General features: G+C 41.2%; 2 protein-coding genes and 1 pseudogene across 3 annotated transcripts in view; 2 read left to right on the plus strand and 1 right to left on the minus strand.

Moving 5' to 3' along the window:
• The window catches only part of LOC306779588 (beta-galactosidase-1-like protein 2), a 13,853-nt pseudogene extending 5,347 nt beyond the window's left edge, over window positions 1-8,506 (minus strand). Inside the window, exons 1-11 of the transcript XR_013773160.1 lie at window positions 8,340-8,506; window positions 8,150-8,218; window positions 7,617-7,712; window positions 6,707-6,815; window positions 6,216-6,308; window positions 5,975-6,056; window positions 5,161-5,225; window positions 4,753-4,837; window positions 2,532-2,675; window positions 1,676-1,756; window positions 1,336-1,388 (exon numbers count right to left, since the gene is read on the minus strand). The product of XR_013773160.1 is annotated as a beta-galactosidase-1-like protein 2 (transcript). The remainder of the gene's footprint in view (window positions 1-1,335; window positions 1,389-1,675; window positions 1,757-2,531; window positions 2,676-4,752; window positions 4,838-5,160; window positions 5,226-5,974; window positions 6,057-6,215; window positions 6,309-6,706; window positions 6,816-7,616; window positions 7,713-8,149; window positions 8,219-8,339) is intronic.
• A 2,559-nt stretch (window positions 8,507-11,065) lies between these two features.
• On the plus strand, window positions 11,066-17,077 carry LOC306779738 (beta-galactosidase-1-like protein 2). Its single transcript, XM_079271731.1, has 19 exons — window positions 11,066-11,129; window positions 11,328-11,513; window positions 11,747-11,815; window positions 11,924-12,019; window positions 12,101-12,209; window positions 12,308-12,400; window positions 12,484-12,565; window positions 12,783-12,847; window positions 13,084-13,168; window positions 13,443-13,580; window positions 13,705-13,785; window positions 13,940-14,046; window positions 14,430-14,576; window positions 14,717-14,788; window positions 15,247-15,325; window positions 15,637-15,724; window positions 15,928-16,042; window positions 16,349-16,465; window positions 16,579-17,077. Exons 2-19 carry the CDS (start codon window positions 11,350-11,352, stop codon window positions 16,687-16,689), a joined length of 1,818 nt encoding a protein of 605 aa, XP_079127857.1. The 5' UTR covers window positions 11,066-11,129; window positions 11,328-11,349; the 3' UTR covers window positions 16,690-17,077.
• A 677-nt stretch (window positions 17,078-17,754) lies between these two features.
• On the plus strand, window positions 17,755-24,144 carry ilvbl (ilvB (bacterial acetolactate synthase)-like). The gene is made up of 14 exons (XM_079271887.1): window positions 17,755-18,156; window positions 18,643-18,844; window positions 18,982-19,109; window positions 19,202-19,452; window positions 19,831-19,930; window positions 20,105-20,202; window positions 20,316-20,452; window positions 20,954-21,088; window positions 21,331-21,445; window positions 21,661-21,830; window positions 22,155-22,225; window positions 22,332-22,403; window positions 22,633-22,738; window positions 22,896-24,144. The coding sequence occupies exons 1-14, from the start codon at window positions 18,043-18,045 to the stop codon at window positions 23,072-23,074; spliced, it is 1,878 nt and encodes a 625-aa protein (XP_079128013.1). The 5' UTR covers window positions 17,755-18,042; the 3' UTR covers window positions 23,075-24,144.
• Window positions 24,145-24,424: the final 280 nt, after the last annotated feature.

The raw sequence follows: 24,424 nt of genomic DNA on the forward strand, positions 1-24,424 counted from the left end.
TTACAACATGATGCATACACTGCCCACACTCAGTCAGAGAAGGGAGTACAGAATGGATATTCCTGGTCTTTGAAGAAATCTCCTAAAACTTGCCACGGTAAATCGTTTGCATCTACATATGATCTCCCACCTGAGAAATAAAAAAAGACCATGTGGAGTCCAAACTACTTTTTGGGCACAGCTGGTACATATAAAAGGTAGGATGATTTACTAACTCTTGGTCAGCGTAATTCACGTTTAACCAGCAGAACAATTCACTAAAACACACAAAAACTACCGGGCCTCCCCCTGAGCTTTTTAAGCACAGCATATTGTTCCATTCTGCCTTCTCTTGCAGGAGTCTTCATACTCTAAAGCCAATGAATCACTCAATACCAATCATAAAGGTGACCATGGAAACTTCTTAGAAGGCTCCCCGGGTGAGCCATTTACCCACCGCAGCAGCATCCAGTTTGTGCTGCAGTTAACAGTGGCTTCCCCATGCCCACCCCCTGCTTTTTAAAGGTGTTAAAGCATGCAGAGACACCAGCGGTCCCTCCGGCAAAGGCTTGACAGCATTTCCTTATCGCCAAGCGGTAGCAGCTGGATCACTTAAGAAAAGCGAGGATAACGACCGACACCTTTCTCCAAAATGTCTCTCTGCGACGCTCACACGCCAGTGCCTTTGTTAGTGTGAATCATTTTTTAAATCTAAGAGGGGAAGAATTAGTTTATGTCTATGACGCTGGATTTCTAAGCAGTTCAACTCACACCAGTTCAATTACTCCATGATTGAAAAGGAGGCACTGGCACTGATCTGGGAATACCTCAAATCATATAGTGGTGTCATCAATAGTGACCTGACATATTGTGCTCACACAGACTATGTAGTGCAGATGAATGAGCAGCTTGTTTAAGATTATATCCTGAATTATTGCAATTTTTGAAAGCCCCAAAGCATTTATGTCACAGGTGTATCTTAGGAGCCATGGTGTTGTAACAAATCAGTGTTGGACTTTTGACAGATCAGCCTGAATCCATGCCAGGTTACACAAAAACAAACGACAGGGTAAAGAGTAACTGACACAACGTACATGATTTGACAACCAAACGGTGATAAAATATCAGAACGATCGAATTAAAGAATTGGGTCATGCGTTTGTAGTTGCTGAGCAGAAGAAAAAAGCCTCCTCAGACTCACTCTCCTATCCAGGCCACCGCTCATTCTTCAGCAAACAACAAAACATAAGGATGAATCATGCAGAGGCAGCCTCTCAGACTATCTTCAATCACCACACGTCTGGGCAAATTATTACTTTGTTGAGCTGGATTCAATCCCAGATTGCCAAAAGCTACATTTTCGGTCTCGGCCACAAAACACTCGAGACTTCTGGCCCCAACCACAAACCCTTGTTTTACAAAGAGAGAAAACGGCATCAGCAATAAAAAAAGGCCAAGTATGCCATTTTCACAATGGGCAGTAATTGAGGGTCTTTGACTTGGGCAGAAACCTCGCACACATGCACAAACCCGTATCTAATCCGTGCTTGTAATCATATGCAAAGTTATCCTGGTTTAGCCAACAGAGAGCAGGTTCTACAAGGAGAATTAACTTAAGTGGGGAGATGAAAGGAGAGGGAGAGAAAGAGAAACAGAAGATGTGGGGCCCGACTCAGCAACAACGCCCAACACTCACCGTGGTAGCGGCTGAATACATTCCTCAGAAGATGGTACTTGGTGGTGTAATCCCCAGCCTCGGATAATGGAGCGTCGTAATCTGAAAGATAATGCGCTATCAGAACAGCAGGCTCGGGAGCCGGAGAGAAGCAGGGATGCCTCTTACCGCGGCAGATGCTTTCAGCGTGCTCCCCTATCAAACATCTCGAGACAGCGGCGGGCCGAGACACATTTCAGGTTATCGTGAGCCTTCTTGAGGCAAAAAGGTAAAAGGCATTCAGAGGAGTAAACGCAGGTGCCGACGGCTGCTGGAGGTCAGAGGCGGTCTTCCCTACTGGCGAGCGGTTTTCAGAATTCTCCTCTTTTCTCAAGAACGAGGTCATTACATTGTTAAGTACCCTAGAGGAGAATATAAAACCCATTGTACCATCTTTAATTTACATCTCACGTGCATTTTATTGGGTAATTAATTCATGAATGCGCACTGCATATTCTAATTTTAAACCAGCCGAAGGTCAGAGGCTCAGGAGTAGGGATAGCGCCATCTACAGACATTTACAAAATCCTAATCATGTTCTTTTTAGTCGACATCTCTTATTCTAAATTGGCTCAGGCTGTACTTACCGACGGCATTTCAAAAAGAAGGTTATTCTTTGATGATTATGTGCACTCGTTATAGATTTCTTTCAGCCGACATTGGTGCAGAATTAGTGGTCTGACTCAGATACAATTAGAGTGTAAGTAATTGTGAATGTGTCTGGCTATTAAAATGCAGTTTTGAACCCAGTTCAACCCTGACCAATCAACCCTGGATGAGGATTTCTTTCCTTCCAGTGTCATAAAATGCTGGTCACAAACTCATTCATTCTACGTACCATAGCTTGTCACCATGGGTTTAGGTGCCGGCATTCCAACGGCAAACGCTCCGCTCATGAAGCCAAAATTCGTCCCTCCGTGGAACATGTAGAGGTTGATGGACATGTCTAGTTTAAGGATCTCCGTGACCACAGGCATCATGTCTGTCAAAAGAGTGAAATAAACAAATCCCACATAAAGTCTACTATTGATCCTAATTGTTCTGATATAACCAGTGAGTAAATCTGAGAATACCAAATAACCCTAAATTAAACATTAAGATCCATTTGATTTAACAAGCCACTGTGTCAATAATCCAATTGAAATTCAATTGAAACACAGACAGACCTCCGCCTCACATCCAATTACAGGTTACTAAAATTCATTACGGGGCAATGCTCACGACCATAAAAAATTGCCCACCTCCCTGCACTAATTAGCAACCTATATTTTGCAGCGAACATAGCAGGGCAAGTAATTAAGCATTCCAATTGGACCTCAGTCGTGAAATTGGACCGACGTTAATGATTTGAATCAAGGGCATGAGTCTCAGTGAAGAACAACGGAGGGAGCAGGTTGAGTGACAGCGCCGGACTCGGTTGGTTTCATGGTGGCGGCACGAGCTGTGACCAACTGCATGAATCCCCTCTGAACGCCCCAGCGTTCATTTCACAGCTGTGACACTTTCTGCGTTCCACATGCATTATGCATGTGGAACTGTACAAGACTATTTCATACTTCTACTCCACTACACATCAGATCGAAATATTATACTTTTTACTACACTAAATCTATTGAAGCTAGTTTACTAATTACAAAACATACAATCACCTTTTTAAATTAGGATTTAAAATTTGTTTCCTGCTAAATCTCCTCAAGTGCTTTTCGTCGATGCCCCTTTTTTCTCAAAGCGTGATACAAATATTCAGGCCTGTTTCCAATGCAGATTGATTTTTTTATTCTGCAATATTATATTCAGTATATTCTGAAATTAAGTTTCATTCTTTCATTTCACAGTATATGCCGCTACGAAATGGGCTTTCAGTACTTTTTCTTTTACAACTTTAAGTTGAAATGCCTTTGAATTTTAACTTACGTAAGATTTCTACATTGTTGTTTCATCCCTTTTAGTTAATTAAAGGATATGAATCCTTCCTCAACGGCACGAGTGACATGATACACAGTCCTGCCAATGGTTTCACACTCTTCCAATAATCGACAGTTGGTGCAATTACGAGCCAAGAAATGTAGCAATGCACCAACAAGAAGAGGAAGACTGTAAACTGAGAAGATTCAAAATTCTTCCAAAAAGATGCTCCGTGAATGTTTTACGAGGAAGAATGTGTGTTCAACACCTTTGTTAGGCCATGATGATACACACAATACATTTGGTGAGAAACTGTAGACGTAAACATAATTTTGTCCTAGATCTCACATTATCGTCATGTCTTATGTTCAATTCAAATCGGAAAAGAAAAACACAAAACGACGACACAAAAGTGTTTATCATGATATCTCAACATATGATTCCATTGAAAGACGATAAAATATCATATTGAATGATAATCCAGCCCGATTTATAGGACATTGCAGCATCTAATTAATAGGAAAGTACGCAATGATGTGTTCCCAGTTGTACGACCCGGGGACAAAGTCGAGAGGGTGGGACACGGACTCTGGTTTGTGATACTTGGCTCGCGACATACCATGCATGAAAAGTCTAGAAACCTCTGACAAAGCCGCAAAACAAGGAGGAAATGGCCATATGCTAAGCTGTACATCCCAGCTGCACTGAGAGGGCTCTGTGCCTGTTGTGAAGGAACCAGCATGTTAGAGGGACTTTCTTACACTCAGTCTGGAGAATTTATCTTAAACAACCTCCAAAGCAGAGAGCTTGTCCACACCCGGTCTTAGTTTCCCCTGGCACAGAGACAGTTTCATTCTCAGCGAGAAAAAAAAAAGAAAAGGGTTGTCTTCAGCCTAAGGCACTGAGACTCTGTCTTACCCTCAAGACACTCTGTTTTACCTTCAGAGGTTCTATATTGGATTGCTGCACAAAACCTGTCTTACCTCCATCTCAAATTAGCCAGTATTATCGACCTACTGTCCAGAAAGAAATCGTTTCATCCTCAACAAAGAATCCCTCAGCGGGAATCCTGTCTTACTCTCACATAAACACCTGTTTTGGTGCTATCGCTCTCTCTAAAGAAAGCCTGTCTACCCACCCTGAGTCTGTCTCACCCTCAGCTGTGTACACATGATGAAGGTCCCCCCAAAGATCGAACCAGCCGGACCAGTACTCCATCACCATCTTCGGTTTGTGAGGCTGGGAGAGGGGGGAAAAAAAAAGAGGTAAATTTCCTTCAGTAACTACCTATTTGCACTTGCACAAACCTTTAATAAATTGTCTTAAAGATATTCTTTCAGGTATCTTTTCCTTTTAAAAGGTCCAACGTTTCACTGGGAATTACCTGGACAGTCTATTAATTGGAAAGAGGAAGGGTTGCTAATGATGTGTCCGTTTGATCTTTAGTTTGATCTTTGATTCGATCAGAAAACTAGCAATAACTGAGTCCAAAAACATGGACAATGAACAATAATGAACAATCATAACGAACAATGAAAACCCAACATAAAAATCAGACTCACTTGTATTCCATCCAGATACTTGATGTCATTCAGGTTGAGTTTCTGGAAATTGATGGTTTCTAGTGCTTCAGGCACACAAAGGTAGAGCAATATTGTTCAAGCAAATACAAACTATAAAATATGTCGAACATCAGTTCAAACTAATCCCAAACATCCTTTAGAAAGAGCTTTATGGAATGATTATTGATTTCAAGTGTACTTAAACCCTCACAAGCTGCTTTTCTTGTCTTTAAGAAGTATTAGCAGTTCAGCATGGCACCTCAAAGTCCATACAAAACCAAATTCTCTTCAAATCATAAAGTTAATGCAAGCTCAGGCAATGAGGCATCAAACTGTTCACCATGACATGTATATGCACACAAAAAATACCCAGGAGGGTTTATTATAACAACACTCTAGAGGGTTCTCCTCCAATTATGATGATGGCGACAACAATGTATGTTTGCAATGATAATTAAAAACAGAAATACTCTTCATCTCAGCGAAGGCTATTAAGGCTTAAAAACAATAATTGCTAATGAAGGTGTGCATTAAAATAGCATGCGTGTCAAACTAAATACTTGTATTACAGCGTCACGATGTTTATGCCAGTGTTGTTGCAAAAAGAACAATTTTCCGGTACAAGACAGAATCCTTTGTGTGGAGTTCAGAACTGCAGCTGCCTGACACCAGGCCCCCCTTTGGCTCAGACCCCTCGTCATTGTGCGAAAACACAACACACCAACCGCCATACTGCATATATGTGTGTGTGTGTGTGTGTATGCATAGTCTTGTTTGTCTGTCAGTGCTTGACAATGTCAGTGCTTGACAATACCTCCTTTCACTCCTCCACGCTTTAGTCCTTCCTTGTTGTCTGAAGTCAGCAGCAGCTCTGTGATGCCCCTGGACAATAACGCCTGGAAAGATGGAGGATTACGGAGACGAATAAACTAAAAAGTGGGGGCTTTCTCTGAAATATAAACAATTGAAAAAGGAGAGCTGGGAGGACAAAAAGTCCACTCTCATCTATGAGCTCCCAATTATTGTTCAAATGAATCTACAATTTTGTTTCTTACCTCCTTGATGAAAGGCATGTACTCTCCATCTTTAGCATAGGAGCCATACTCGTTCTCCACTTGAACTGCGATGATCGGGCCACCCTCGGAGTACTGCGCATTGATGATGGGAATGGAGGACACACATTAGGGCATCAGTTCTTGACCATTCCTACCCTCTAAAGCTGAATGCTAACAGCACTGTGAAATGGAAATCAACGGTTTGTTCAATGATGCGTGGAGCTGATAAAAAGAAAATATGGCTTTTATTTAATTTGTGTGTGTATTGCTGTCTATGGTTAACATAACGGAGCACAGCAGCTAGTTAATGCACTTTTTTTAGGTGGTAATAGAAATATTGCATGCAGGGGTACAATATGACCGTGAATACAAGGATTTGTAAACCATGAAAACATTAAATATTGTATACTTTTTCAAAAAAAAACCACCAATGTGTCTACATCAATCCATTTGTCTTTACATTTTTTATTTGTGCTAAAATGTAAAAGTACCTGATGTGGAACAACTTTCTTAATGAGTTGATGAAAGAAGGAGTTGACTGCATCATTGAATCTTGGGTAGGTTGTTCTTAGTTTCATGTTGTGATCCCGCAGCAGCCAGCTGACAAGAAAACCCAAACAAAACCTCTAAAGTGTCCAAAAAAGCAACGTATCACAGGAGTTCCTCAGAGTGCTCTCTTCAGGTTGTTGTTTTTTTTAGCTCGACGATAATCGCACCAACCTGAGCATGACTGTCGTAAAGTGAAGTGCAGAGGAAGTCATGCTTCACTGCGTGCCCCTAAACACTCCGTTTTGATGATTATCAAATAAATATTCCCTCACATTCCCCCAAGGCAAAACGACTCCGTAAATACCTACTTCCAGTCTCTTCCCCTCACATTCACCGCATTATCTGCACAAATCTATTTGGATTAAAGAAGTAAATGAATTCATCCTTTCAGGGAGCCATGCCTGTCATATTTAATTATTGTTCTCTCTAATACCGCACTAATAGTCGGGTAAATCATTCGTGACTTTCATCCGAGTAGCATTAGAGGTTACTTGCATAGTGCATAATGCCCTGTCTCTGTATCTTGTGTACAACACTGTGAGCTGGACCATTCTCACCAAGACAAATTCTTTGTTGCACAGCAACACATCTGGGGAGACTGGCAAATAGGTGACAGAGACGGCACACTTGAAACACTTCACATAACCAAATTATTTCCGCGTGTTTAATTGATTCAGCCTGCAGCAAAGATAACGCGAACAAAAAAGATTACCTGACGACACAATTCACGTCCAAGCCAATTTAAGGGATTAACTTAGTACCCCACTGGCTATTCCAAAATAAAGCTTTACAATGTGACTGTAACGCATAAACAAAATATCTGCAAAGGAGACACTTGACTGTGATGTTTACCTGGGTAGGCCCCCTAAATCCCACTCAGCACAGATGTACGGCCCTGGACGCAGAATGACCCAGAGGCCCAAGCTGCCTGCTAGGCGGAGGTAAGCTCTAGGAGAAAGATACAAAAGGTGCCGTCAATGAGGTATATTTAACGTCAATGCAGTCAATCTGAAAAGTTTACGACTGCAGACAGTGGGGACTGAAAGTAATTCTCAATTAAAGCAGATGTTCAATTGCAAATTATATGTCATTCCAACATATTCCGCTCAATTGATTTCTTTCATTTCCAGATCGAATCTTTCTGTTTGGAGCCTCCAGCACTGGACTTAACAGCAAGCCGCACATTTGACAGATCAACGGCCATCTGATCAATGAATCAAGGAGCACCGATACTGATCGAGTGCACGGCTAATGAATCAAAAACGTTTCTTAAGGGTGAACGTAGACCCTCTCTGCAGCATCAACGTATTGAAAGATAAGCCCTTCTGCAATGCAACAGTGCCATCTGCAGGAGTCGCAGAAGTCCTCCCGTCGTCGTTCCTTACTCTAAATCCAGCTGGTCCTCAAAGTTGAACACCCCTCGCTCAGGCTCATGCAGGTTCCACGGCACATACCTGAAAAGAGAATTTTAAATAAAAACGGATGTTGTGTGTGCCGTTAGTATTTTCATGGTGATTTCAAGACTGCATTTTATTCTTGTAAAAGTCTATCTGCCGAGGTGCAGCGGGAGCCTACGTGGTGAGAGTGTTGAGGCCGCAGGCCTTCATCTTCAGCAGCCGGTCCTCCCAGTAGGCTCTCGGGACACGGAAGTAATGGATGGAGCCCCCCAGGATGCGGAAGGGTTCTCCCTCCAGAGTAAACTCGGATGAGTTGGCCCTCAGACCTTCCACACGGCTCATTCTTCTCCCTTCAAGGCGATTCCTACGGGGGGGGGGGGGGGGGGGGGGCAAAGTACTGTTAGGGCTAACATCTAAATCCAGTTTCACCTGTTCAGAAAAAATCACAGCATTTGAATGTACTCACAACAGAAGAGGCACAACCTGGGAATAAGGAAGGCTTTCTTGGTTATCTTGCAAGGTTCAGTTATGGCAGATTATCCTCAAGTCATTTGATTTTGACCACGATTTAACTTATCGTGTTACAGAGAGCTCTCTCCTCCATTTATATGTACACAAATCAGCAATATAAAAGATTTGCATGGAGACTCACATGGTGATCCGACCTCAAAACAGGACAAACTGAAGTCTAGCACAGCTAACTTGTTATGTGTTGTCACGTTCAATGTCCACGCGCCTGCAGGTGAGAGTTCACAGGCAACTTGGTTGATTTTTAAAGAGCCGAGTCGGAATTTCTGAATATAAGCGGTACAAATAAACAAGCAAACACACTCAAGCATAGGGCAGCAGCCATGGAGAAGCTTGGCCATAACCTTTACATTTGCGGTTTTCATCCAGGAACGCATTCATATGCGTGCCTCTTATTACTGGTTAAAATATCACTTCCCTCCGTCTCGTGTCGAGTTTGCCTTACCTCGTGAACTGATACGCGATTATCGCTCCCACAGCAAAACACAGCAGGACCAAATATCGCTGCTTTAGGGACAGACGAAGCCCACCCATCAATACGCTTTGCATTCGCAACAACGACAGCACTTTAGTTCCAGTTGCACCCTGTAGCCTACGTTTCTGGTGTTTACGCGAATTAAAGAGCATGCGTTTCGCAAGACCAACGAGATTCCTGTCGTGCGATTATATCGCATGACGTCAGGTCAACAGTTTCGTAAAGAATGTAAAAACTGACATGATAAAGAAGAATAAAGTGGAGCTACCCCATAACGCAGGTTGTTCGTAACGTTACTTCCAGGATGAATAATTCAAAAGACCAGACGTGCTCTCTGAACAATCTAACTTAGTTTGACATCGTGTTAGCTGGTGTAGCCTAACCTACCTAGTATTTGATATGGGGGAAGTAGGACACACAAACAGATGATTCTACTGTTGAGGGTTGGGGACCGTCGCACAATTATGCTGCTGAAGAACCGCAGAAAGTGAAAACAACTCAAACTTCTTCTTCTTCTTTAAATTTGATTGGCGGGTCGCAACCAACTTGTATAGGTGCATACCGCCACCTACTGTACCGGAGTGTGCAGTTTCAGGGTAACCTTGATATTATGACCTCCTCTCTTCTGTACTTCCCTTTGTATGTCTTCACATTTATGGATTTCTGAATGTTATAATAATGTCTTCCTTTGTTATCGTTGTCCCACTTCTTCTGCCATAACTCCCATCCTGCCTCTCTTATTAATGCTTTAGCTTCCCCCTTTCCAAAAGAAATTTTCAATATCTCCTCTTCTTTTAGTGTTGGTGCTCTCTTTGCAATCATATCTGCTCTCTCATTGCCCTCCACCCCTACATGAGCAGGAACCCAGCAAACAACTCAAACTTCCCTTGCTTTTTTCTTTTTCACATACAAAAAGATTGATTACTTCAACAATCTACCAAACACGTTCTCTATATATCCAATTATGCTGTTGTCATGAATGCAATAATATAATCACTTTTTCCCTATTAGACTAAACGGCATGTTGTATTTACAGACATACTTTTAATATGTCTTTGTCTCGCATATTTGGGCAACAATATTCCCAGAAGTCTCCTTCAGACGTCACAGTTCTCCAGATGCTTTCTAATGAGGGGAGAAATCAAATGTCTTGTTCTCGCCTTGTTGATCACTCCATTATTCTTCATTACACGTAACTTAAATCCTACCTCCTCACATTCATTTTAAAAATGTAATGTGTCCTACGTCTTTTTTCAACTCATGATCCCAACATCCCTGGAGCACAATTAGCTTAAACTGTGATTGATGATAAGGGAAGAAGATTGTGCCGCATAGAGTTTGCTTTTATTGTCTGCAATTTGTTGTGCTGCTCCTTGTTCTATGGTGTTGACTTTTCATCTTATCAACAACCATAAAATTCTGATGTGCTCTCAGAAGAGAGGAAACAATGAACACCCTACCATATCCTAAATGGAGTAGAGAAGACAAAATAGCATGACACACACACACACACACACACACACATTCGTGCTTTTACACACTCACTCATGACCACAGTTGAACAAGGTAACCTATTTGTAATCTGTGATTACAATCAAACCCACTATAGGGCACCAGCACATTCTTCATGTAAACTATCATGAGACCAACATTTTTGTGATGCCTCCCTTCTCTGACTGAGAGAGAGAGAGAGAGAGAGAGAGAGAGAGAGAGAGAGAGAGAGAGAGAGAGAGAGAGAGAGAGAGAGAGAGAGAGAGAGAGAGAGAGAGAGAGAGAGACAGTGCTCTATTGTATTTTTTGTTCCGAAACAACAATAGTTTCCCTTATCCACAGTGTTTGAGGCCTCCCAGCATCAACCTCTCTTCAAATGCTCACAGGCAGGCTCAGCTTCATGGTACAGCAAGATATTTTATGTCATCGAGATTTTCTGTTGTTCTGCATTTGGGATTTTCGTGTTAAGTCTTGGTAAGTAAATAAATGCACTTTGTGCCATTCATATTCATACTATGTACGATATACCACAGATGCCTCATTTCAAGTGGCCATCTGTTTGTCAGGTTTTATTACAGTAACACCTTTGAATTCTGTTATCTAACACGTATGACCTGCTTCGGAAGATTGGGCCTTTCCATTATATTTATCTTGACAGTTTTTCCCCACCAGACATCACCTTGAAGTGAGAAGAATGAGCCGTTTGGAGGGTCTGAGGGCCAACTCCTCTCAGTTCACACTGGAGGGAGAACCCTTCCGTATCCTGGGGGGCTCCATCCATTACTTCCGTGTACCCAGAGCCTACTGGGAGGACCGGCTGCTGAAGATGAAGGCCTGTGGCCTCAACACTCTCACCACGTAGGCTCCCACTGCACCTTGACTCTGCCTCATATCAAAGGACTGTCACCGTTCTGTTTCTGAAGGAGGTCAAGCACAGATCAGGTTAAATCAGATGTGTTTGTATGAAATGGCTTACGAAACTCTTCACCTTAAAATGAAATAGAAACAAAGGAAATGTGAGGATTTTTACGAGCCACTGGACACGATTGCTTCGAAGATACAAAGAATTGTTTTCCTGCTTGCTTCTTCAGGTATGTGCCATGGAATCTGCATGAGCCTGAGAGAGGAGCGTTCAACTTTCAGGATCAGTTGGACCTCAAGTAAGGCTTTTATGTTCTGTTTCTTCTTCTTTGTAGATTTAAATATTCCCAAAAGACTTGTAGGATAGTACGTTTTGAAATGAGGTCGAATGTGCCTGCATCTTTCAGGGCCTACGTCAGTTTAGCTGCAGAGATGGGTCTGTGGGTGATCCTGCGTCCTGGACCTTACATCTGCGCTGAATGGGACTTGGGCGGGTTGCCTAGGTAAGACCATTTGCCCATTGCTTTAAAATATTGCCATATATTAGTAGTGTTGCCAAGAAGTTCTTGTCGCTTTTCTTTCAGCTGGTTGTTACAAGATAAAGGCATGCAGTTGAGGACAACTTATCCTGGATTTGTAGATGCTGTCAACCTGTACTTTGACAAGCTTGTCTCAGTTATCAAACCTCTGATGGTAAATTAAACTCACAGCTTTGTTATAATATTTCCTGAAATAACAATAGGCAATTCAAAGAGACTAACAAATATATTTTTCCTTGTTTGTATTCTCAGTTTGAAGAGGGAGGCCCAATCATTGCAGTCCAAGTTGAGAACGAGTATGGTTCATATGCCAAAGATGAGAAATACATGCCATTTATACAGAATGTGAGTTTACCAATGCATTGCAATGTTTACATTTAACTGATATTTGCATTGTAATGAAATTCATTTAGAATATTTGTATGCAGTGTCTCCAGTCCAGAGGGATCAAGGAGCTGCTGCTGACTTCAGACAACTGGGAGGGCCTGAGATATGCAGGGATGGAGGGAGGTGATGAAGATAACTAACCCTTGAGTCAAAAGATCAGTGTTTTGTAGTAGTTTGTAATTTATCTCCTTAAAGTGTATTATATTTCAGAATATTATATTTTATTATGATTGAATTCTTCTTATATGAGAAAAAGGTTATTTTGAAGATTACCGTTCATAATATACTTTGTCATTGTTTGACTTTGTCCTTCATTTGATCTAAACATTGCTCATTTCAGTTCTAAAAACAATAAACCTTCAGAGACTATCATTCGGAGCTATCCAGCGCTTAGCTGACATGCAGGTAGGTGATCGTAATGGGCAGCTTTGGCAATGTTGCTTTCACTCACTACTGATTACTTGTAAAAAGTCTTTGCTATTCGTCTTTCTACTTTTACATACTGTTGTATTGTGTAAAAGCATTATAAGCCCAAAAGAAAAAATGGCCGATTTTGTTTCTCATTGAAGCCTTGCTCTCAAATGACAGGAGGTCAGCAGTAAGATATGTATTAATACAGACATGTGTTCTGTTTTACGTAGCCCCTGAAACCTTTAATGGTGACGGAGTATTGGTCGGGGTGGTTTGACGTCTGGGGAGAACATCACCATGTGTTCCACGCTGAGGGTACGGAAACGCTTTCCAACATTATTTTTTCAGTGAACTCTTCTGCTGCTCTTTTTCAGCATTATTCTGCATTCAATTCGTTGTATTACACACTTACCAGCTTCACAATGGACAATATCCGTTTTCAGACATTCAGATTGTCACTGTTGAGCTTATTATGGGTTCAAGGACACTTCAACCTGCAGAGAAGAGCATTGCTGCCTGCCTGAAAAAAACACTTTCATTGCTGCATATCACTTTGTGTGTGATGACATCCTTTGTGGTTTCTTTCCAGATATGATAGCTGTTGTGTCAGAGATCCTGAAGAGAGCCGTCTCTATTAATCTGTACATGTTTCATGGGGGAAGCAGCTTTGGCTTCATGAATGGAGCAATGGACTTAGGCACCTACAAACCTCAGGTCACCAGTTATGGTAGGTTCAAATTACCCTTGAGCTCAGAGACCAAAGAACAAATGATTATTTCATGAGTAATATCTCCCTTAACAAATGCATTGCTTCTTACTTCTTACGGTTTTTATAAACCTTTTCTTTGCAGATTATGACGCTCCGCTATCTGAGGCTGGAGCTTGCACCCCAAAATATCAACTCTTGAGGAATTTACTCAGCCAGTACCACTGTAATGTCTTTTTAAGCATCCACGTGCATTGATTCCATTACAGATTTCGTGTTCGACTATGTACACCCAACAATTAATTTGATGACTGCATTACCCAAAGTAATTGAGTCCGTAATTAGGATTAATGAAATGTTTTTGCCAACTGGTGTTCCAGCTGAGCCTCTTCCTGTAGAGCCCACTCCTCAGAAGACGAGAGCATACGACCCTGTTTCCATCCAACAGCACCTGTCACTGTGGGACAGCCTGCACTTCACCGCCAAGGTAAGCTCCAGGCAGCACGCACCTGTCTGTGACAGCTGATATAATGAAAAATGTTTTATCCATACTGTCAGATCGGCCCTGCTGGGATGAGAGCAAAATGTAAGATGTGGCGAGCTTCAGATGGATGGAACATCTCTGTTATAAGTCTGTGTGTCTGCTTTGGTGTCTCCATTTGTGTAGAGATGTAGCAAAAAACTGCCCATGCTCAAGACAGATGTCTCACACCTGGAAATCTGGGTTTGGTCATGCATAAAGGTGTCAACACACCTGCTTTTTTTTACAGAAGTATCTGTCATACGCTGTTCGGTGGACTCTTTTTATTCCAAGTGCGTTGCAGTGTCGTGCATGCATACATACATCAGGATGTTTGACTGTTCATCCAGCCACACAGGTCAGAGAGGCCGGTGAACATGGAGAATCTCCCTGTCAACAATAACAGTGGTCAGTCATATGGTTACACACTGTATGAAACCACCATCACCAGTGGAGGAACCCTCAACTCCAGGAACAACATCAGAGATAGAGCTCTGGTGAGAGTAAATAGATTGACCCACAGGCAGACACACACACACACACACACACACAATGCATGCATAATATAGTTTCAAATTATATTATTTTGAGGTTATACAAAAAATCCTGTCATTTTGACTTTTCATGTTCTCTATAGGTTTTTGTGGACAGACAATGTGTTGGCTGTTTGGACTACAAGACCCATGAGCTGGCACTGCCTGATGGACCGGTACTCTGGTTTTCTCTGGAAATCCTTAAACTTTGTCTTTGGAGTGAAGAAATGTATTGCCAGATTTATTATTTTTGATTGAAAACCATGCTTAAAAAAAAAGTCAGCTGCAGGATTATGATACATTCAGCAATGTTGCAAGCCTATTATTGTGAGGTGTGGCCCAAATGTTGTAAACAATGGCTAAATAGCCAGATGGATAGAATTAAATATATTCTGATGGCTTCCGAGTTATCCAGCAGATTCCAATTTTGGAGTATCTAACTGTGCTCAAACAGGATTTAGAGGAATTTACAACAAAATGTGATTACGAGAAGCTGTATTCATTACATGTGGAGAAGTCTCTGTTATTCACTACTTTAATTTGGCACATAAGCAGAGAAATTTCAGAATGTCTCATTGTAATCTCTCTTTACTAAATAACTTTCCAAATGACACTAATGTTTCGTGCATTGAAGGGAGAGATGATCTTGAGCTTGCTTGTGGAGAACTGTGGAAGAGTGAATTATGGAAAAGCTCTTGATGAACAGCGCAAAGGTATTCTAACGTCAAGTATTAGTGTCTTGCATTGTGTCTGCCACACATTGGTTTATTGTTTGTTCACCTGTTGAGTCATCTGAGTTTGTAAATACACATTGTGCATTCCTAATGTATGTATCATATTATCATCGATTTTCAGACCTGAGTCAAATCATTCTCAACATTAACTTTAACATTGTTCAAGCCAAAGGAAGTATCAGAACAGTTCAGATAAAGTTGAAAAATCTGTTCACTTAAACAAGTCAAATCACTGCCACTGTGTAACATTACTGACTTCTTCTATGTTTAAACCTCATGTTGTATTACAGGTATTGTGGGAGACATTCTGTTGAATCACACCCCTATGACAGGATTCACCATCTTCTGTTTGGATATGAAGCCAGGCTTTATGAAAAGGTTGGTTAGCTGCATTTCCATTCTGTGAGACGACTCAACCTCTTTATGGACACAAAAAGCTCAGTAGTTCATGCACTTACTGGATGTTGGTGGAAATAGAGATAAAAATAACTGAACTGCAAAACTCAGTTATGTTTTTGCCAAATCCTTCTTGGCTCATAATTTGATTACAGTTTCACATAAATCTTTGATCTTTTTTTCAGATTGATGAGTTCAGGGCAGTGGAAGTCTGACTTCAAGTCGCCGTCCATTCCAGGATTTTTCCAGGCCAGACTGTATGTAGATGGTCCTCCCAGAGACACCTTCATCAGACTCCCTGTATGTAATATTTTACGTTGATCTATTGGTAATTTCTTATATTGATTTACTCTTTCTTTTTTTTAGGAATTATCTATGATTTGTAATACAGTAACTTGCATGCATGTTTAATACAATCATATACAGTGATGTATCATATTGTTATATCTGTATGTTTGATCTAATGATAACATTTTGAATCTATTTTACACATTCTGATGCCTTCCATTTTACTGCTCTACACCAGTTTTACTGTTGATAATAGGTATTTTAATACAGTTTGGAAAATAAACCTTTTACTGACTGTACCAGTGCATCCATTCACAGGGTTGGGGTAAAGGAGTCGTGTTTGTCAATGGGCAGAACCTCGGACGCCATTGGTGCATTGGTCCGCAGCTTTCCCTTTATCTCCCAGGAACTTGGCTCAGAAGTGGAGAGAATCAGGTATACCCATGTAAATGAATGATATATGTAATATATGAAGTTGTTCTGGATAATTGGTGGCAGATTGTGTATGTACAATATGTAGAATAAGTATTTTTGATTCTCTCTTTTAGATAATCGTTTTCGAGGAACAAAAAGTGGATGACAAAATACTGTTTGCTGAAAATCCCGATCATGGAAGGACAATTGATGTCTATAAACTCCCCTTTTGCACTCTGCTGTGAAGATAATGTACAGCAACAACACAAGCAGTTTTATGCACACACACACATTGTGGGACAGTTTATTGATACTGGCAGTTACTATGAATTAAAGCTATTAATTCACTCAACATATATTCAATTGCTATTGTACAACAGTGTGGTAATTATTTTTCTTCAAATGTTAAGTGAAATGTTGCCATTGATTCTGTTGCCTTCCATTCAACAATGCACCAACATTGTTTGATTCGTCTTGTTTTCTCATTTTAGTTTTCATATTCAGTATACTCTGATTAGAAATAATGGTATTAATTCTCTCTTTTCAATTTCTGTGTGTGCACAAGGCCCTGCAGTCTCATGCCATTATACTAGATTAATGTTCAGATTGTTCAATAAAGCTCCTTTAAAGTTAGTTTGGTTGGGACATTGTGGGACTATATATTTTACATATGGAACATTTTTATATATTTACTCTTTGAAATTGAAATAAGGCACTTGTTAACTACTTATTAATAATGCCGACCAGGGCCGTCATTGGCAAAGATCAGTAAAGGTAGTCTTAATTTTGTCCCTTACCATTCGCCATACAAAAGACCCCTATCCCTATCCACACACAGCCAAATCAAATTCACAATTTTAAGCGGAAACGACGTTGTCCGTTCTTTCACAATAAAGGGTATTTGTCGTTATGGCCAGCGTGATCACATGTAGACTCAATTTCTGAGAAGTTATGTTGACATAATAGTCTTCCATTTCCTATATGAATATATGTGAATATGGGTCTGCATATAGTTGTTACGGAAGGGTAATGCATTCACTTGAAAATAGATATTTGCCCTGTTTTTCTGAATTAACATTACATTATTTATTTCAGGAAAAAAACAGCAGATTTTTTTCCAATGAAAACTTTCCTTAGAATTACCGAGATAAGCATTTCGTCAATTTAAAACAACAGGGCGAATATATTTTCTCAAGGGAAGGCATTATGCCTCTGTTCCTATGGGTTTATTCTGAAAATAATAACCGGAAGTTGTATATGTAGTTCTAGCTAGCTTGACCTGTAAATACATCCGCTGGTGTTCCTGTGTCGGCACAGCAATTGCATGAAGAGCACTCGGTCATTGCAACTTGCAGAAGAGCCGAATGGATTCTCTTAACATCATTTTATCAGGATTTTATTAGCTCATTTTAAAGGGAATGCACTGATACAATTAAGGACTTTCGAAATGCGGGTATAGCGGTTTGTGAGAGCAGCTCCACTGTGCCTTAGCCTAGCCGAGCTGACCTGCTGAACTGGACCAGTTAAAGTAGGTTTAGATATTAACTCAAGCTAAGTTGAGTTTTTATAAAGTAAAGGTTTGCTTCCTGTATCCAAACATGGAGTCATTTGGAGCCATTGGCACCGTTCTCGGATGCTCTGCGGGCATTGCGATGGCTGTGCTTGTGTTTGCAGCCTACAAACTTGGCTTACTGTACCAGCTGTTTCACAAGGTAGGTTGACACAACTCAACAATTATAAACTCCGTGCTTTTTCCCCATTCCTTTGCTCCGCATGTATACTATCTTAAGACGTTTTGCACGGATCAGTCATTGCAAATACACCTGCATGATAGAGAACCACTTGTATTCTGTGTGCAGGCTGTCACAGGTCAAAGGTAAGACGGCCTCTATTCACGTAAACTTTGACCAGCCTTGTGGTTTTCTAGGACAAAGGCTTTCACAACACCCTGGTTGTTTGTGCGATCGCACAAAGACCAGCGGTACTTCACCCCTGTGAGCCTGAACAATGTGTGGTTGTTGTGAAAGACTGGTGGAGAGAGGAGATAAATGACAGGTGACCCTCAGAGGGGTTGTCAACTCACACAGACAGTTTTTTCCTCTCGGTTACATAATCTTTTACTTTGGTAAATCAGTATGAATTGTTTGATTATCTTCTTTCCTGACTCAACTTTTATTTTGTCCTCTGACTCACTGCAGACTGAGACGAAGAGCCCACGACATGGTGGTGAGAGTGTGGCAGAGGTGCTCCGCGCCCACGGGGTCAAGTACTTGTTCACACTCGTCGGCGGACACATCTCGCCCATCCTGGTGGCTTGTGAGAAGGTGGGCATTCGCATCGTGGACACTAGACATGAGGCCACCGCTGTCTTCGCTGCTGATGCTGTGGCGAGACTCTCAGGTGCAGCTTTATGTTACACGATTAGATAAATATATGACTCGTGAGTCTTATTTGAGCCCTGGTTTTTTATGCTGTCTTAGTTATGTGTGTGTTTTGGGGGCAGGTTGATAGCTATCTTGATTGTTTCCCCCCTCCAGGCACTGTTGGTGTGGCAGCAGTGACTGCTGGCCCAGGCCTCACTAACACAGTGACAGCAGTGAAGAATGCGCAGATGGCTGAATCTCCATTGCTGCTCATGGGAGGAGCCGCTGGCACAATGCTTCAGGTATGATGGTCCTTTAAACGTGTTGGACTTCATCTTGGCTCTTTCTCAACCTCCGCGTCTAACGTCTTCATCAACTGTGTTTTGTGGGACAGGGCAGAGGAGCGCTGCAAGATATCGACCAGATGTCTCTCTTCAAGCCGCTGTGTAAGTTCTGCGCCTCCATCAGGACCATCAGGGAGATCGTGCCTACCGTCAGGAAAGCCCTGGCCATCGCCCAGTCGGGGACTCCCGGTCCTGTTTTCATAGAGTTCCCCATCGACACGCTCTACCCCTACCATCTTGTGTCCAAAGAGTTTGGAGTTAAGAACCCTCCCAAAGGCCTGATGGGCAAAGTTGTCTCATGGTATGTTAGCGTGTCTTCTACACGCTGCACATTACTAGTTTGTGAATGGAAAATGCACAGAAAATGAACAGAGAATAGAAGACTAATTGACTTGACATGATAATATGAGATTGCATGAAACATAAAGTTTGAAGAGTACTGTATGCATCACTTAAATCAGCAGCTTGATGCATGAATTGAGATGAGCATTGGTACCTTGTTAACATAAATGAACACGTACCTTTATAAATGGTGCGAGTCTGACCTGGATCTTTTATACAACCTGCAACTTTTTGTGCTTTTTCTCTGTCTCACGATTCACTCTCGTCTGTCAAATACAGGCAACAATTAAATATTGCATCTAAAATGATTTCACATGATGATCTGATTTCTTGTAAGGTACCTCACGAACCACCTCATGAACCTCTTTGCTGGAGCCTGGGAGACCAGAGATGTGTCTCCGCTTCCCGTTGACATCCCACAAGCCACCGACGATCAGGTGAGACCGCTCTTAAAGGCTTGATGTCATTGTTTTTAGTGAAATACATTACAGTCAGTCTATTAGTACACTTACTAATTATTATTACTATTATTATTATTATTACTAGTGTAATAGTACACTATTAAGATGACTAAACCAGAGGTTTTGTTTTTTAAATGAAATACAATTCAGGTACAAAAGTGCATCGAGCTGGTGAGTCGAGCCACGAAGCCGGTTATTCTGCTGGGTAGCCAAGCAACTCTACCTCCAACCCCGGCCGATGACATTAGGTAAAGAACAATGTGTCTACTTTTCTATCCTGTCTTGTTTTTTTTTCTTTTCGCATTAGAATTTGACATTTTAGAATGCTCATCTGGGCAAACCTGTTTTTCTTGCTTTATAGGAAGACATTGGAGGACCTGGGCATCCCCTGCTTCCTTGGGGGAATGTCCCGCGGCATGCTGGGTAAAGACAGCCCCATCCACATCAGACAGAACAGGCGAGATGCCCTGAAGGAGGCCGACTTGGTGCTCTTAGCAGGTCAGGCATACAGTTTTGCAGTTTAAATCCTATATGGTAACATGCTTTAACATATATATATATATATATATATATATATATATATATATATATATATATATATATATATATATATATATATATATATATATATATATACATATGTATATATTACTTAATAATCAAACAAAACAAATTACAGAATATAACTAGTTAACATCAGATAAAAGGGGGGGCGGTCATTGATTAACACAGTTATGTGGTGGATATGTGTTATCACCTGAATACTGTGGAAATTAATACAAATCTATTAATTCAGAAATGATTTAGATTCTTCAAGGGTTCACAGAACAACAGCTGTTCCTTGCTATAAATTAACTCTAAACCGACTCTGAAAGTTGCTCCGTGTTTGTTGAAATACTGTCTGGAGGTTGAACTGCATTAGAAGCCAGCAAAGCTTCAGGCTGTCCAGAATTCCTCGAGAAATGTACACGAAGTGAACATTGCGCGTTGCGTTTGCAGGCACTGTGTGTGACTTCCGGCTGAGCTACGGCAGCGTTCTCAGCAGACGCAGTAAGATCATCGCGATCAACAGAGACAAGACGCAGCTGCTGAAAAACTCCGATATGTTCTGGAAACCAACAATGGCAATTCAGGGTATGTTCACAAGTCACCGTCACGATGCGTGATCGTGATTAATGTAATTAGAGTAACGTGTCATTCGTGAAGAATATTTCACTGAAAATACAACATTTTTGTTACTTGCTCCAATTTCTACACTGAACACTTTGTATCATTTGAGATTACAGAGTGGTCAAAAACAAAAAAGGGTTGGACCATATGTCAAATACATCCGTTAAACGTGCAGAGTCTACAATGTGTGTATTGCTTTGTTTTAGGTGATGCTGGCTCATTCTTAGTACGGCTTTCCAAAGGCCTGAAGGGCCATCGCTGTCCAGAGGAATGGCCTCAGAGGCTCAAAGCAGGAGATATCAGCAAAGAAAATGTAAACAGGTAAGCGGAGGGGATGGTGTGTCGGCGCACGTTGTAAAAAAACATCTGTTAAACCTCTGTTCACTATGATCAATACAGGCCCTGATTAGATCTTAAACAATGAGAAAGCAAACACAATTGTATCAGTTATTGTAATGTGAATGCAACTACAGCTGCGTAACTACAAAATTGTGTCTCCATCACATAAGCTACAGTATTTTCTTCATTTATTTTAGGGCCAAAGCTGATGAGAAGACCGACCACCACTTAAATCCCCTGAAAGTCCTCCACTGTGTGGATGAGCTGATGGCAGAGGACAGCATCATTGTTGCTGATGGGGGGGATTTTGTTGGCAGTGCTGCTTACATAATGAGACCAAGAGGACCTATGCGTTGGCTAGATCCAGGTTAGAGCTCGTCGGCCAAACAACCACATGTTGATGAAGAACTGTTGGGATAAAAACAATGAACATTTGGTTCTTTAAATGTGAGAGGAGAGGGCTTGCTATTTGATTTGTTGACTTCAGTCGTTTGTTGATTTGTCGGCGCACACAGAGGTTACAGAAGTGCACGGAACAAAATGCTGTTGTCATTTATGAAGTCGAAAATCACAAGAGTAAGCGAATAACTACAGTCAGTGTTTGGTCTATATCACAGCAGTGTGTCCTGAGGTTAATCATGCTTTCCTAGCAGTCATAGTGACATAACTTTGCCGTTTCTTGTCCCTACAGGAGCCTTTGGGACTTTGGGAGTTGGAGGAGGATTTGCTCTGGGGGCAAAACTGTGCCGGCCTGAATCTGAGGTAAAGTATTGATTCAGGCATTTCTCCGATCATGTTTTGTCCGATCATCTATCGATCGATGTTCCCCCTTCTTATGAATGGAATTCTACATTTCTGTGCTTTTCAGGTGTGGATAGTGTATGGCGATGGCTCCTTAGGATACAGCATTGCAGAGTTTGACACATTCACCAGACACAAGGTAAAAATCACCAATGACAATATTTACATGATCTGCAAATATGCAATAGTCGGAGAATGAATACTGCAAATATATGAAAGTCATGCCGGTATTAGTATACTAATAAAAATAATATTGGTGGAAGTTGTCCCGCCTTGAAACAAGAGAGCGAGGTAGATGTCAGTAGAGTGCAGTGGGCAGTCACAATGTTTTGTTGTGCTCGTCCACATTTCCTCTTTTTTTCTCGCAGACACCGATAATAGCTCTGGTGGGAAATGACGCATGTTGGAGTCAGATATCCAGAGAGCAGGTTCCCATACTCGGCAGCAACGTGGCGTGTGGCCTTGCGTTCACAGGTGTGTTTTCTACATGCGATGTTGTGTAACTGCTCCGATAGCGTGTAGGAATATGTTGTTCGTATCCCACATTGTGAACAAATCTCATTTGTATTAATGTAGAATTAACTGGGCAGCTACTGACCGGCAAATTCTATTTTCTTCTCCTTTTTTGCAGATTATCATATAGTGGCAGATGGTTACGGTGGTAAGGGCTACCTCATAGGACGCGAGGACGAGGACCGGCTCAGCGACATCATCAGGCAAGCTCAGAGGGAAACCAGGGAGGGCAAGGCTACACTTCTCAATGTTCTGACAGGGAAGACCAACTTTAGAGAGGGCTCTGTCTCTGTATAAGGCAGCTGTGGTTTCTTTCTTCTTTTACCTTTAGCTCTTCATAGACTTTACTAGGTGTAAGGCTCTATGTAGGGTTGAAGAGAGTAGGAAGATGCTGCTGGAAACTGTGTAGAGCCCCCCTGCCCTGACCAGACCTATGCTAATCCTTTGTGCCCTTAAAGCCATATTTCCCCTTGGTAAGAGGAAATGACTTTACAGTTTGCTGATCTCCTTTAGGAGTTAATGAACCGTCAGTTGCAATATCACTTTACTTCCCTCTTCAGACTAGTCAAAAAGCAAACCAGCAAAACATCTGCAAACACCTGAGTCATGACTCTGATATTTCACTATCAAAAGGGCGACTGTTTATAAACCTGCAGGTTCAGTTATTTACTCTTCAGTGAAATAATACAGCTCCAAATCTGCCAGCATGGAAACGAAGTCTTTTGTTGTGCATCATGCAATGTTCAGGTTCACGTTGTGCTATTTAAGATAACTGATGCATTTTAAGAAGGGAAAGAGTGAAAAGTTAAGACTCTTGCTTTGTTAATGGATTGTACCTTTTCACAACTGTCTTGCAAATAAACCAGTGATTGAAAATCATCCGTGCGAGAGAGCATGGGTTTAAGATATCAAAAGCGACCAGTATGCCTTTTCTCCTGTTATCAAACGGGAGTCTTTTTACGAGGAGACAAGAAACCTTACAGCTGTAATGCTCTATATTGCTTGATGATTTGGAATATAAATGTGAAATGGAAAATATTTTTAGAATGTTGAAGATTGACAAATGGTATGCCTTTAATGTTTGATTGTGTCTTTCAATACATTGATATGTGTGGATTGAAAATGTGTCTGCTGATTCAGATATGTATTTGAATTTTTAATACTGACTTGCATTGATGTGGGTTATCATTTCCAAATACGCCGATACACAATATGTATGCACTATGATTATAACTTATTTACTCACCGAGTGAACATGTGTGGATCATCTCACTCCAATATATATTGCTGTTTTATTTTGAACTATGAGGGGGGTTATGTCAAACCTTTAATCCTACAATGTTAATTTGAGTTCATTCTCAAATATATTGAATAAAAGAAAGTGGGTAATGAGTGGGCTGTGAAGTACTTTTTGTCACATAACTGAGTCATCCGTTATTGGATGTATGAAAATAAGACCTACACACCACTCCGATTCTGAGCAAAATAAGCATTACAGCTCGATTCATATTGCAAATGCGTCCTGCAACTTGAACTGAGAATCATCCTGAAACATGTGCAGAACAATGAAGTCGGACTTCTGCTTTGTGGCATCTCCAATAAGACACATGCCTTGTATTTTATGGAAACCCTGTAAAAGGATATTGA

This window comes from Melanostigma gelatinosum (assembly GCF_949748355.1).
Source record: "Melanostigma gelatinosum genome assembly, chromosome: 7".
Taxonomy (NCBI): domain Eukaryota; kingdom Metazoa; phylum Chordata; class Actinopteri; order Perciformes; family Zoarcidae; genus Melanostigma; species Melanostigma gelatinosum.

What these genes read in the sequence shown, in the direction of transcription:
- ilvbl (XM_079271887.1), top strand. Translation starts at nt 18,043, where the DNA reads ATGGAGTCATTTGGAGCCATTGGCACCGTTCTCGGATGCTCTGCGGGC. An exon ending in ACCCCGGCCGATGACATTAG is followed by an intron (nt 20,203 to 20,315) that starts GTAAAGAACAAT and finishes CTTGCTTTATAG; the next exon opens with GAAGACATTGGAGGACCTGG. An exon ending in TGTGCCGGCCTGAATCTGAG is followed by an intron (nt 22,226 to 22,331) that starts GTAAAGTATTGA and finishes TGTGCTTTTCAG; the next exon opens with GTGTGGATAGTGTATGGCGA.
- LOC306779738 (XM_079271731.1), top strand. Translation starts at nt 11,350, where the DNA reads ATGAGCCGTTTGGAGGGTCTGAGGGCCAACTCCTCTCAGTTCACACTG. An exon ending in GCCTGCACTTCACCGCCAAG is followed by an intron (nt 14,047 to 14,429) that starts GTAAGCTCCAGG and finishes CTGTTCATCCAG; the next exon opens with CCACACAGGTCAGAGAGGCC. An exon ending in TGGCACTGCCTGATGGACCG is followed by an intron (nt 14,789 to 15,246) that starts GTACTCTGGTTT and finishes CGTGCATTGAAG; the next exon opens with GGAGAGATGATCTTGAGCTT.